The sequence below is a fragment of the Fukomys damarensis genome, unplaced genomic scaffold, assembly GCF_012274545.1.
Source record: "Fukomys damarensis isolate Sample0158 unplaced genomic scaffold, DMR_v1.0_HiC HiC_scaffold_15, whole genome shotgun sequence".
Classification (NCBI taxonomy): Eukaryota; Metazoa; Chordata; class Mammalia; order Rodentia; family Bathyergidae; genus Fukomys; species Fukomys damarensis.
In genome coordinates, this window is record NW_022900927.1 from 29,598,091 (window position 1) to 29,612,291 (window position 14,201).

General features: G+C 34.5%; 1 protein-coding gene across 1 annotated transcript in view; it reads left to right on the forward strand.

The window, feature by feature from the left end:
• Positions 1-14,201, forward strand: part of Tbk1 (TANK binding kinase 1) — a 58,739-nt gene that overhangs the window by 21,131 nt on the left and 23,407 nt on the right. Inside the window, exons 6-10 of the mRNA XM_010644523.3 lie at positions 3,275-3,435; positions 6,260-6,370; positions 10,762-10,941; positions 12,962-13,158; positions 13,936-13,994. Coding sequence (XP_010642825.1) covers positions 3,275-3,435; positions 6,260-6,370; positions 10,762-10,941; positions 12,962-13,158; positions 13,936-13,994 — 708 coding nt within the window. The remainder of the gene's footprint in view (positions 1-3,274; positions 3,436-6,259; positions 6,371-10,761; positions 10,942-12,961; positions 13,159-13,935; positions 13,995-14,201) is intronic.

Below are 14,201 nucleotides of genomic sequence, written 5' to 3' on the forward strand. Positions count from 1 at the left end.
TTTTTTTGGTACCAGGGATTGAACTCAGGTCCTTGCGCTTGCAAGGCAGGCCACCGAACCGCTGAGCGAAATCCCCGGCCCTGAAGTTTCTATTCTAATGTATATGTTGTGTAAGAAGGGAATTAGGCCTTTGTTCCTAAGAGGGCTGTTATTTTTCTGTTAAAATCCTTGAAAGTTCTATAATACCCTTAAATTCTTTAATTTCACTAATGACATAGATCTGTATTAAAAGGCAAATCCATCTGTACACTCAAGAAACATCTAGCCTGTAAAGGCTTCATTTTTGGATTAGAGCAATTAATGTATTATGAGCTTTTTATAATACTGTTCCCTGTAGGGAAAAAATCATTATATTTCTGAAACAGAAGACTATTCATTATTGACAGACTGAAAGGACTATTGTTAGAAACATACAAAGATGAAACACCTCTGTAAATATCTAAATTGAAATGCTAGAAGTAGAGAACTTTGTAGAAGTACAGTTGTGAAGTTAGTAAAATTTGAAACCCTTTAAAATAATATTTTACTGGGCTGGGGATGTAGCTCAATGGTGCCACCACCTGCCTCGCAAGCATAGGGGCCTGAGTTCGATCCCCAGTACCAAAAAAAATTAAAATAAATAAAATACATTTTATGGCCGCAAGTAATCCCATCACTCGGGTGGCTGAGGCAGGAGGATTGCTGTGAGTTTGAGGTCTCCCTGGGCTACATAGTGAATTCAAGGCCATCCTGTACTACATAGTGAGACCTTGTCTCAGAAAACCAAAATATAAAAAATAAAAAGCTAAAATATATATATTGTACTTTTAGCATGTAATTGGGAATTTTGTAATATACGGCTGTTATCAGTTACTCATCACTCGGTCTCTTCAAATATAGAGCAGTAGAAGTTTTAAAATAAGGTAAATAATGGTCAGAAGCTCCACAGTCTAGAAATATTCTATATTTAAACAGAACCTTACTCTTCTGTACTTTCCCAAAAATCACTCAGCCAAAAGTTAAATTCTCTCAGGTTTTTTTGTTTTGTTTTGTTTTTTTTTTTTTTTTTTTTTGGGAGGGGGGAATTGAACCCCAGGACCTTGCGCTTGGGAGGCAGGTGGCACCACTGAGCTAAACCCCCCCCCCCGGCCCTGTGTGTTAATTTTTTAAAAACCTAACGTTTTTCTGTTACTTTTGATAATACACACATTGTCTCAAATATACAATCCTGCAAACCTTGGTGTGGCTTTATCCTAATGTTCCTATTACAAATGCAGTATTGTAGGCCCAGTAGTGTCAAACCTTGCATATGCATAAGTGGTACATTCAGGAGAAAGCCAGTGGGCACAATCGTGCCAGACCATTGGATGTCAAGCCACCAACATTCCATCACCCCCTGGAGGCTTCCAACTCTTGTCACCTGGGTGGTAAATTATTGCACCTTAGAGGAGGTCTGCTTTGTCTCTTCCTAAAATCATTGTATCTCTTCTTCCCAGGGTGGAAGTTGCAGAAGGTAACAGACAGGTACTCTTGGCCTATTCACAGTACCATTTATACACTAAGTACTAGCTGCTTGGTCAGAGGTCTGGCTATCACTTCCTTGAACAATAGTCACTTCATGTGACATCCCACAGAACAAAGTCACTCAGATAATATTTCTGTTAGGCATGTATTTGGAAACTCATTGCAAAATCCAGTTTTATTTGCTTATCCCTACTACTAATTTCATGCTAAAATATATTTCTGAAAAGAGCCTTTCCCCAACTCCATTCCTCCCCACTGCCCCCCACCACAGTCCAGAGATTATGATTCTTGGGGATTCATAGACTCTTGTTATTTCGAAGTCATTCTCTGCAATGGTTCCGGTCTCGATTCCTATTCTCCTGAGCCTTAGACAAATCCCACAATGTCATAAGGGATTGTTTGGGTTTGGAACCATGTGGCAGGTGATTCTACTTTGATCCATAGTATACTTTTTTTCTTCATAGTATACTTTTGAAGCTTTATCTGCCAAGAATCTTCAAGTTGCCAGTGCATAACTTCCACAAAGGCACATGTCAGGAGGTGAAGGCTATGTAGCCACTGGTTTTCTCTGCAGAGCTAAATGTCCATCTGAATCTTTAGCTCCTAAACCATTTCTTAGAAGAGCCAGATATTTTCAGAACTCTGAAGTCGTGTCTCTTGCAACAGCACGTGGTTAACATCAGACCAGTTACTTATCTGGGTCACTTGATCCCCAAACAACTAGTCCTCTAAACTAACTCTACAGAATTGTCATTTCAGAGCCCATATGACTCACTCCAGTAATTGCATATGAAGGATGAAATAAAGAATTAAAAAGTTGCCTAATAGCTTTCAAATGTGAGCAGCTATATAGAAGGATTAAGAGGAAAAGAAATGTGAATGAGAAGAACACGAGTCTTTTTTTGCATGAGTTAAATTTGAGCTGCCTTTTAAACATTGAAAGAAATAGGACATGTAAAATCTGGAACTCAGATGTAGAAGTTAAGGCATAAAGATGATATTTAATGTGATAGGCCTGAATGGGAAATGGAAAGAAGTAAGGTAATTAGTTATAAGCATGAATAGCTATTTTGAGAAGTTTTACTGTGGTGAGAAGCAGAGAATTGGTTGATTGCTGAACAGATTGTGAAGTCAATGTAAATTTATAATTTTTGCCTTATTTGAACCTGAAGCTAGCTACCCACCTGTAATCTCAGCACTCAGGAGACAAGCAGGAGGAACACTGTGAGTTCGAGGCCAGCCTAGGCTACGTAGTGAGTTCAAGGCCAGCCTATCCTACAAAGCAAGACCTGTCTCAAAAAATAAATAAATAAATAAAATTTTTAAATGGAGCTATCAAAGCTTGTTCATAAGTGGAAATGAATGATCCAGCATAAAATAAAAGGAATAATTATAAAAATTGATTCTAGAATCAAGGCAATATAATGGGCTCACAGCACAAAAAGAAAAGTATCTTTGATAGTAGTTTTGTTGTAACTAGAAAGTAGGCCTGGAAAATGGACATAGATTCAGGTAGGTTGGTAAAGGGCATAAAGGAGAATTGATCTGTTTGTTTCCATTTCTTTTTTGAAGTATGGAGTCAAAATTGAGAGTCAAAGGAAGTGATATTAGAGTTTTAAGTTGAGATGGAGAAGCTATGAAATAGTCTTTTGAGAATGGGAAAATAAAATTACTAGGAAAACATAGAATTTCTAGACATTGAGTACCCATTCTTTATTTTGTTTTAATGTTTAACCAGTTACAGGTTCATATTTTTTGGTCTGTTTCTTAGCATCCTGATATGTATGAGAGAGCAGTACTAAGAAAAGATCATCAGAAGAAATATGGAGCAACAGTTGATCTTTGGAGCATTGGAGTAACATTTTACCATGCAGCTACTGGATCACTGCCATTTAGACCATTTGAAGGGCCACGCCGGAATAAGGAAGTGATGTAAGTGGTTTCTCCATAAAAAATTAAATGAAATTTTAAATGTATATACTATTTTATTTCCCCATATGTCAGAAGTAGACAAAAAAAAGTAGACACTGACAAAAATTGGTTTAGCAGTCATTCGTAGTATTTTAAGCTATATGTTGTTGTTGTTGTTTAGATTTTTGGTACTGGGGATTGAACTTGGGACCTTGCATTTGGAGGCAGGTGGTGGAACCACTGAGCTAAATCCCCAGCCTGCTGTATGGTTTTTAATAAAAATGTAGCCTTACTATAAAAGTAAATGTAGTTTTTCAAATCACGTTTAAATATCTTCTGTACAAAATATAAATGGTGTCCAGTCTTTGGTCCATCCTTAAAAGTCTACCACTTTCTAAATTTTATTTTAGCACACTGTTTCATTTTTTGTACTTGTCAGCATTTTTCTTCTGTGCATCTGAAAAAAGATCTGTGGGGTACTAGAATCATTATATAATCTAAGAAAAATATAATTGTTTTCTTGCACTTTTTTTTTTTTTACTATTTTAAAAATAATATTTTGGCCGTACTCATTTTATTTAGTGTTACAGGCTACCAGGCATTTTACTAGTATAGTATACATTTGTGCATTGCCATATTGTTAGGAAATAGTGTACAAAATCACTTATCATAAACCAAATAATATGAGAAATTTCTAGATGTGAAATTTATTATAAAATTCATCTATATATTGACTGTGCTTTTTGTTTTAGAAGAAATGAGTTAATGCCTTTGCTTCATGAAAACTAACAAGAACATGAAACTGTAAGGTTATGAATATTTAATTTAGTGCATGGTTTGGGGCAATAACTCACTGATAGCCTAACCTGCCCAACCATTGTTTTAGATCTTCACATATTTTTCAGATTTGTATATTTGACTCTGCCTTTCAAACCATACATGACTTAAAGTGATAATCACAACTGTAAAATTATAATCTTTCATCTCATATCTCAGATAATAAAGAAGTATTTTTTTCCTTTTGTTGATTTAAGGAAGTAAAACAAATTCAGACGATATAATGACTTTTGCTAATACTTACATATTTAAATATTTTCCTGTAAGGGCAGTGCCTGTGTGCAAACTGAAAGTTATCATTAATGATTTTGGTATAGCATCAACCTGATTCTGCTTTACAGGAGTGCCCTTTGTATAAAATCTTTTCATGAACAAAGAGAGTCAATTTGTGGTTTGCACATGAAACATGGATTGTACCTGATGATAAATCATGCTTTTCTCTGGGTTTTTTTTGTTTTGTTTTGTTTTTTTATACACGGGATTGAACTCAGGACCTCACACTTGCCAGACAGGTGCTGTGCCTCTGAGCTAAATCCCTGCTTTTTATCTTAATAGGTATGTTTTAAAGTAGTATCAGCATTTCTTGCTGCCCTAAAACTAGATTGAACAAAACTATAGTGCTCCCTGATGAAAGAAACTTTACTCATCAGCAACTAGGAACCTGATGATTTCTTCTAACTCCCATGTGGGTGCTTACACATTAGAGAAGTTATTTATTTGCACAGAAACTCAACTTTATATTTACACTGATACCAATGAATGTTTAGAAGTGTTTAATTAGTGGTGGCTGATTTACTTTACCAGTGAATGATGCATTCATCTCACATTACAGCAGTGTTGCTCCTCAGCATCTCATGAATTTCTATATGGGGATTTTATGAAAATTAAACATTTCTAAGAATTTGTATAAAAATTCTTTCATTCTGTTCTCTTGTATTAATCTCACATATCTCCACTTCTCTATAGCCTGATCCTTCTCATGTGAACACATCTTATTTTTCACATTTTCTTCTTTGAAAAAAATACCTTAAGGTAGAAATTGATGCTGCCTCTGCTGCAGAAGCAGCAGATGGTCTTAAGGAGTTGTACTGCTTGGTTGTATTTTTTAAGAAAATATATTGATGGGCCAGGGATTTAGCTCAGTGGTTCTGTGGCCTGCCTTGCAAGCACAAGGACCAGAGTTCAATCCCCGGTACCAAAAAAAAGAAAAAAAAAATATATTGATTACTTCAGATCATATTTACTTAGGTATTAAAACACACAAAGAAATCTGATAGAAATTATATCCCTGAGCTTCCATAAGATTCTGTTTTACATTTTCAAATGGGTAAAAGTATTCTTAAAAACATGAAACTCTCATATTTCTCTCCTACTTTTAGGTTTCATTTAGGAATATTCTAATACCTAAAGGGCTGCTTTCACTGACTTGCTATATCCTCATCTTTATTTTTATATCTTCATTAGGAATCACATTAAATTTGGCTTATAATTGTGCTACATAAATTTATTCCTGTATGTGTATATACTTTTAGTATGCAAAGAATTTTTTTGGAACTGTGTTGTGTATAGTTTTATCCTTCTTTTTAAAGGAATGCTGTTATTTGGCAGTAATTTTATAGTTCAGTTGACTACGCCTTTGGCTAATAAGGGTTTAGATGCTGTTTTCATGGTCTGAAAATATTCTGTGACATAATGTTTTTGTTTCCTCCATTTTACAGATGGAAAGATTAATATTTTTGTTGTGAACATCAAGATGCTGTTAATGTCACTCTGAAATCTCAAATGAAAATTAATTATGGCATATGTAAAATAATTGTTCAACCACTGTTCTACTTCAGTCAGTCAGATTCAAAGTATTTTGATTATTTTTGGATCCTCTGACCATCAATCACAAAGTTTCATCTAGTAGATAATTGTAGGTGCAATTGAGGAAATACTTTTGCAAAGCCCATTAATAGGCCATGCAATAATGAACTGCTTATTTTATTCGGCTTTTATTCTTCCCAAGGTATAAAATAATTACTGGAAAGCCTTCTGGTGCAATATCTGGAGTACAGAAAGCAGAAAATGGACCAATTGATTGGAGTGGAGACATGCCTATTTCTTGTAGTCTTTCTCGGTAGGTATAGTGTACCTAATTCTCATCTTCACTTTGGTGTTTAACGTCTTTGTTACCTAAAATAATGAACAAATACTTAAAGAATGTATTTTGCTTTTATTTTAATTGTATTATTAAAGCATATGACTCTTGTCTTTTGTGGTGAAACAGAGATTTATTCTGAGCTATATGTAATTTCCCAGGACATAGGATGTATATTTTTTAGTTAACCAATCACAGTTCTCATAATTCTTCCAGTTGTGGTGATCTGTCTGGGACATTGTTGTTTTGTTTTGCTTTGCTTTGTATTATTTTGTTTTTGCAGTACTGAGGGCTAAATCAGGGCCTCTGCCCTGAGTTACATTCCCCAGCCCTTTTATTTTTTTATTTTGAGACAGGCTGACCTCCATATTGATGGATTACAAAGAGTGGTGTCACAGATATGAGTATATTTCTCAATTGGAGTTATTAAAAACAAGCATTAAAGAAACATCTTCTTTCTTTTAAATTTAATTTATTTTAAAAATGAAAAATAATTTTTTACAGCATTTCAAATAGATGGATCTTGAAATTTAGCATGCAGAAGTAAAAAAATATACATTATCAAATAAGAATTCTGTTAATCCTGTTATTAACCAGGTGCAGTGGCACATATCTATAAGCCCAGCTACCTGGAGGTTCAGACTGGAAGAAAACAAGTTCCAGTCCAGCCTTGACAACTTAGCCAAACCTTATCTCTAAATAAAATAGGTTTGGGGGAAAAAAAATAGAGAAAGGGCTGTGGATTTAGCTCAGTGGTGCCACAGCCTGCCTTGTAAGCACAAGGTCCTGAGTTCTATCCCCAGTACCAAAAAAAAAAAAGGTTTGGAGACATAGCACAATGCTCTCTTGAGTCAACACTAGTACTGTTTAAAATTTAAAAATGTTAAAAGTGGAAAGTAAATTATTTTAGACTTAACTCTGGAAATAAAGCCAAGATAGTTGCCATTATTTAGAATTTGTGATTAATGAATTACTCTCCATTATTCCCAAGTATGATAGATATGTAATACACAAGTCGCAGAGGGCCTGATTTACTGTCTTAGCACCTAATAAAATTATCAGTGCTTTTTGTATGACTTTTACCATATTAGTAAATACCTAAAACAAGCTTATCCTTGAACATTTTGACATTGATTCTGGAAAAATTTTTATTGATAATGATTCTGGATAAAAATCCATTTAAACCAGCAGTTCCACTGATAAAATCATTTTCAAAACCACACTGTTCTAGTAGTTTTATTTTTTGTTATTTAGAAAAATGTTTCCAAAATAAAATTGTGACCATGCGGCACACTCCTATAATCCCAGCACTTGGGAGGCTGAGGCAGGAGTTTCACCATGATTTTGAGGCCAGCCTGAACTACAAAACAAGACCTTGCTTCTAAATAAATTAAAATAAAATTGTGTTTGTAAGTAGACTTAACAAAAGAAATTAATTGTGTTGGAGAGCAGAAATTTAATATTACAGTACTTTGCATTACATTTTGATTTAGGACATAATCAGTTTGGAGGGCAAATCTGATAAAATGTTAAGGACTCAGGAAATTATGAACTGATTAATTATATTGCTGAAACAGTCAATAATCTGATGATTTGAAATATAAAATGCATATTTCTGGAGGACGACAAGCATTATCTCTAATCAGTTATTAACATACCAAGTTATAAAATCTTTAATAAAAATTACTTACACATCAGAAAGTACATTATGTGACTTGTTTCAGTTTTTGTTTTAAAATACAAGGACTTTACTACAAATGAGCAGTGAGAACAGTTAATCAAAAATGTAACAGGCCGTAAGAAAAATAATAATAAAATGATATATTATTAGTCAAGAATGGATAATAAGATAGGAATTGAACCTGGCTAGTTAGAGTGAAAAAGGAAATAAATTTGACTTTGTAATTAAAAGTTCACATGTGAATATGACTTAAACCACAGCTGAATCCTTAGCTACAGACTATCGTCAAGACTAGACCTCTTTCCTTTGTGATTTTTGTTCCCTTAAGGTCAGACTCTTCCCTCGCAGCCACAGAAGGCTCCTAGTATTCCCAGACTAATATTTTCAGGGCCTTGAAAGCCCACTAGAAAAAACACTTTGTTTCTCAGCTGTTTTAGCATCTCTGGGTTGATTCTCACTGGACAAACTTAAGCCACTTGCTGGTGACCTCCACTTAATCATGACGACCAGACTAGATTCTCATGTCCATCTGTGCACAAGGAGTGGAGCTGTTTAGGGCCCTCGTGGAGGGAAAAGAATGGACACCTGTTGGGCAAAAATAAAAAATGTCTACTATGCACCTTAAAAACTGTTATTGATGGGATTATTCTAGTGTCTCTCATATAGCCAAATTTCAGTGTTTAAAATTCTATAATTGGGAGTCATTCAGAACATGCTGTATAATTTGGGGGAAAGCATGAGACAAAGTCCTGTCTCTAGGTTTGGTTTTGTTTTTTTAATGTATGAACTTTTAACTCATATTCGTTATTGAATTGGCACTAATTGATGGCTAGATTATTGTAGTAATTTTACTTCAGCAAAGTCATATAAATTCCACATATAAAATTAAATATTACAAGGACATTAAAGAACCCTTTATTGAAAATTAAACCATTATATTGTCTTTGTGACCACCAACTATTACTACCTGGATAGCCACTTATATACATAATGGTTTTAGAAAAGTGAGGAAACTTGACAAAGAGAGAATAAAAGACAATCAGTTAAAAGGTAAATCAACATGAAAATGCTATAATTGTGGGGCGTGGTGGTGCACACCAGCACTAAGAAGGCTGAGGCAGAAGCAGCGCCAAGAATTGGAGGCCAGCCTGGGCTGCACAGTGACTTCAAGGCCAGCCTGGACCACATATCGAGACCCTGTCTCAAAAGCCAAAAGAAAATGGTATAATTTCTAATTCGTTGACAAGTGATTTTGTTGTTGTTGTTGTTGTTGTTGTTGTTTTGTTTTTTGAGACAGGGTCGCTCTCACTATGTAGCTGAGACTGATCTGGAACTCACTATGTAGCCCAGGATGGTCTCGAACTCTCAGTGATCCTCCTGTCTCAGCCTCCCGAGTGCTAGGATTACAGGCGTGCACCACCACGCCTGGCTGATTTTTTTAAAAATTAAGCTTATTGGTACATTTTAGGTAAACCTTAGGATCACATCCATCATTGGGAATTTGTCCTGCTGTATATGATGTATCTTGGTTCTTATTTTTTTCCCATTCCCCTGACCTCCCTTCAACCCCTCCACCCCTCCCTACATACATAAGCTTTGATTCTGTTTTTTCCTTCTTTCAATTTTTTTTCTTTCCGTTCTCTCCTTTCCTCTGGCCCCTCTTCCTAGTTCCCCCTCCCCTTTGAACATTTTCTTCCTACTTCACAATATCTATTATACATTTTGGTCTTCATTTATACTTTCAGTTTCTCACACCAGAGAGACAATTCAGTATTTACACGTGTCCTATTTATTTCATTTAAGAGAATAACCTCAAGGTGCATCCATTTAGTTATAAATGTCTCGAGTTTTTCTTTATGGCTGAGTAGTACTCCATTTTATTAAAAAAAAAAACACCACATCTTTATCCAGTTACCAGTTGATGGGCATTTGGGCTGTTTCCAAGTTTTAGCTGTTACAAACTGGGCTACTGTAAAAATGGGTGTGCATATATCACTGTGGTATGATGCTTTTAATTCTTTAGGGAATATACCCAATAGGGGAATAGCTGGGTCAAATGGGATCACTAATCCTAGTTTTTTGAGTAATCTCCACACTGATTTCTACAGTGGTTGCACCAGTCTACACTGCCACCAACAGTGGAGAAGGGTTCCTTTCTCCCCATATCCTCACCAGCATTTGTTATTGGTTGATTGATAAGTGATATTAAATGAAGGTTATCTAGCTTTGTGAAAAGTTCGCATACTCTAATATTTTAAACCAGTAATACCAGTTGAGACCCTTAATCCAAAACCCCAGATGCTCCAAAATCCATAAGTTGTTTAGTGCTGACATTGCACCATGGTGGAAAAATCCCACCCCTGACCTCATGTGACAGGACACAGTTGAAACTCAGGTGCACTAAAGTGCTGTATAAAAAAATTACCTTTAGTCTATATATATAATGTATGAATTTTGTTTTTAGGCTTTGATCTCATCCCCAAGGTATTTCATAATGTATATGCAGATATTCCAAAATCTGAAAGTATTCCAAATCAGAAACGCTTCTAGTCCCAAACATTTTCTATAAGGGATATTCAATTTGTAGTAACAATAATAGTTCCTTTAATTTGTTGGTGAATACTATGATTTTTTTACCTAGACCAAATAAACATTCATCCTTCAAGTAACTTTTTCTATACTATTTTAGGGGTCTTCAAGTTCTTCTTACCCCTGTTCTTGCAAACATCCTTGAAGCAGATCAGGAAAAGTGTTGGGGTTTTGACCAATTTTTTGCAGAAACTAGTGATATTCTTCACCGAATGATAATTCATGTTTTTTCACTACAACATATGACAGCCCATAAGATTTATATTCATAGCTATAATACGTAAGTACCTCTTTGTTTTATCCATATAGTAGTATACTGTTACATGTAATATATGTATATGTAATAAATATTTTCTTACATTAAGAGGAGAAATAGAAAAGATACCTTAGTGTCACTAAAAGCATACATTTCTCACTTATCTCTAGAATAAAAAGGATTAATTTTCTTAAATTTGCAGGCAAACTGATGTCTTATTAAACTGCAAGTTTTACAAAATTACTTTAATTTTGTGACTTCTCTTGGATTACATAATCCTATAATCACAAATGCCATGTACATACTGATGAATGAAGTTTTATTAAGCATTATCCTGTGGTTTAAAAAATATTAAAGCCTAAATCTTAAATATAGTATAGTTTTTATTTGTATATAAGATATAAATCACTCAATAGCTGCTGTAGAAATAATCAGCATTTGTTGTACATAAATAAAAACACATTACACCCATGTGATTAAAATTACCCCTCTGATAAAACTGCATATAACTAAACACATGCACTCAAATTTGTATGTAAAACTGGGAAGTGTGAGGTAGATAGTATGTGTCAAAATAATGCCTTGGTTGTAGCCAGATGTGGTGGTTCATGACTATAATCTTAGCACTCAAGAGGCTGAGGGAAGAGAATCACCATGAATTCCAGAACAGGTTGGGCTACATAGTGAATTCAAGGCTAGCCTGGAATACATAATGAGACCCATCTCAAAAAAGAAAAAGGGCCGGCAATTTAGCTCACCTGCCTTGCAACTGCAGGGACCCAAGTTCAATCCCCAAAAAAATCCTGGTGATGATATTTTACTATATACTGCAAGATGTTACCATTGAGAGAAACTGGGTGGAGAGTATACAGCATCTCTGTGTATTACTCCTTTTGAGATAGGGTGTCACTATGTAGTTCATGCTGGCCTTGAACTCACTATGTAGCCCAGGCTGGCCTCAAATTTAACAGTGATCTTCCTGCCTCAGCCTCCCAACTGCCAGGATTACAGGTATACTCCTCTATGCCCAGCTTTCTTTGTATTATTTCTTAAAATTGCATGTGAATCTACAGTAACTGCAAAATAGAATTATTTTTTTAACTGAGGTGGGAGTTGCATCCATTCTCTGTGCCTGTTTTCACAAAATTCAAATAGTTTTGTTGCCTCATAAAACTCATAAAATGGAGCTGGGGTTGTAGCTTAGTTGTAGAGCAAGCTGCTCAGCTTGTATGAAGCTCTACAACTTTGAAAAAAAAAAGGATGGAATGGAAAAGAAATAAAATAGATACGTATGTAGTATATCTTCAGTATACCAATAAATGCAATAATATTAGTACTTTATATTATTCATCTTTATTTTGATACTTTTAACAGCCTGAATATATGCATCATAGTTAGATGTTGGCTACAGTTTTCATGTCAGAAGTGAAGCCTGAAGCCCAAGCCTGAATCTAACCAAAATAGAAGCTCTTGACAGAGCTAGATCGCATTCTGCTGAAATGTTTCTTGGAGTTCATAGATCAATTCAAAGGGACTCATCTTTTCCCCTATAATTTTGAAAATACCTGGATTTTAAAATTTTATTTAATAAACATATAGTCAGTTGCAAGTAGTCTCAGTTTTTTACATTTTAAATCATTTAATTTTGTGAGGGGGTACTATTATTACTTCCATTTGGGTTATATAACAAGTGAAAGATCTAGACTTTGAACCCCCATCAGCACTCTTTACCTTGCTTTTGCTTTTCCTCATTTTTAAACATTAAGAATGCTATATATTACAGTGGTATCCAAACATAGAGATATTTCAGAATTAATTACTATATGGACAGATTACACAGAATTTTCATTTTCATGGAGATTTTAGTATCCATAGTAACAAAGCAGTATTTATAGGGACTGAGTTTTTTATTAATTATTTATTTATCTATTTAGAAATAACTTTAAAATAAATGTTACGCTCAATATTTAATAAACAGATTTTTTTCTCATTTTATCTAAAATTAGATAAAATTAGTTGTCTTTTTTTAACCTTCCTCACACAGTGCTACTGTATTTCATGAACTCGTGTATAAACAAACCAAAATTATTTCTTCAAGTCAAGAATTGATCTATGAAGGACGACGCTTAGTCTTGGAACCTGGAAGACTGGCACAGCATTTCCCTAAAACCACAGAGGAAAATCCTATCTTTGTAGTAAGCCGAGAACCCCTGAATACCATAGGATTAATATACGAAAAAAGTACGTTAGGTTTTCTTCTTTTTTTTTGTACCGGGGATCGAACTCAGGACCTTGTGCTTGCCAGGAAGGCACGGTGCCACTGAGCTAAATCCCTGGCCCTCTTTTTGTTCTTAATGACCATTTAAACACACTCAAATATCTAACATTGTAAAAATGATTCTCATTTCATGAAGTAAGTGATGTTAATGTAGAACATTTCATAAATATTTAAATTATGCAAATTAACTGGGGGAAAAACTACTAAAAGTTGAAAAGACTCATAAATATAATTTGACTTCAGATATTTTCTTTCATACAGTAATGAAATAGTTTGTCATGTACATTTTAGTACAATTCTACTTAGAGTATTTTGCTAACACTTACAATTATATATTATAAATTTCAAACTTATCATGCCCAGTGCATATAAGACATTGCACCAGGCTTTATAGTCTAGGAAAAATTAAACCTGCATTTTTTTAAAATCTTCTGAATTAGTCATACTATTGGTAGAAAAAAACATAAATTGCCTAGACTTTTACATTCCTTCTTGAAACTTTGACTGAATTCATTGTATTGGAATATATTTAAGGAAAAAGTGAAACTCATTAGAAATATTGGAGGTGATTAGTTAGAGAATAAACATTATTGTTTCAAGTAGTTTTTTTTTTTTTAAACCAGGGTAAGTACATTTAAAAGATTATCACTGGTGTTTTATTTAGACATTGTTTGCCATACCAAAATAATTTATTCAAAATATTTTCCTACTGATTTTAAATCTTTTACTTCCTATTTCAGTTTCCCTCCCGAAGGTACATCCACGTTATGATTTAGATGGGGATGCTAGCATAGCTAAGGTTAGTATTTAATTGAATTGCCATGTCAACATTTGTATTTGATTGTCCTATCAGTAGTAGAAACAATAAAATATATCTTAGCCAGGGGTGGTAGCATATGCCTGTAATCCAGGCACTTAGGTTGAGGCAGGAGTATTGCCATGAGTTTGAAGCTAGCCTGAGCTACATAGTGAGACCCTGTCTCAGAGAGAGAGAGAGAGAGAGAGA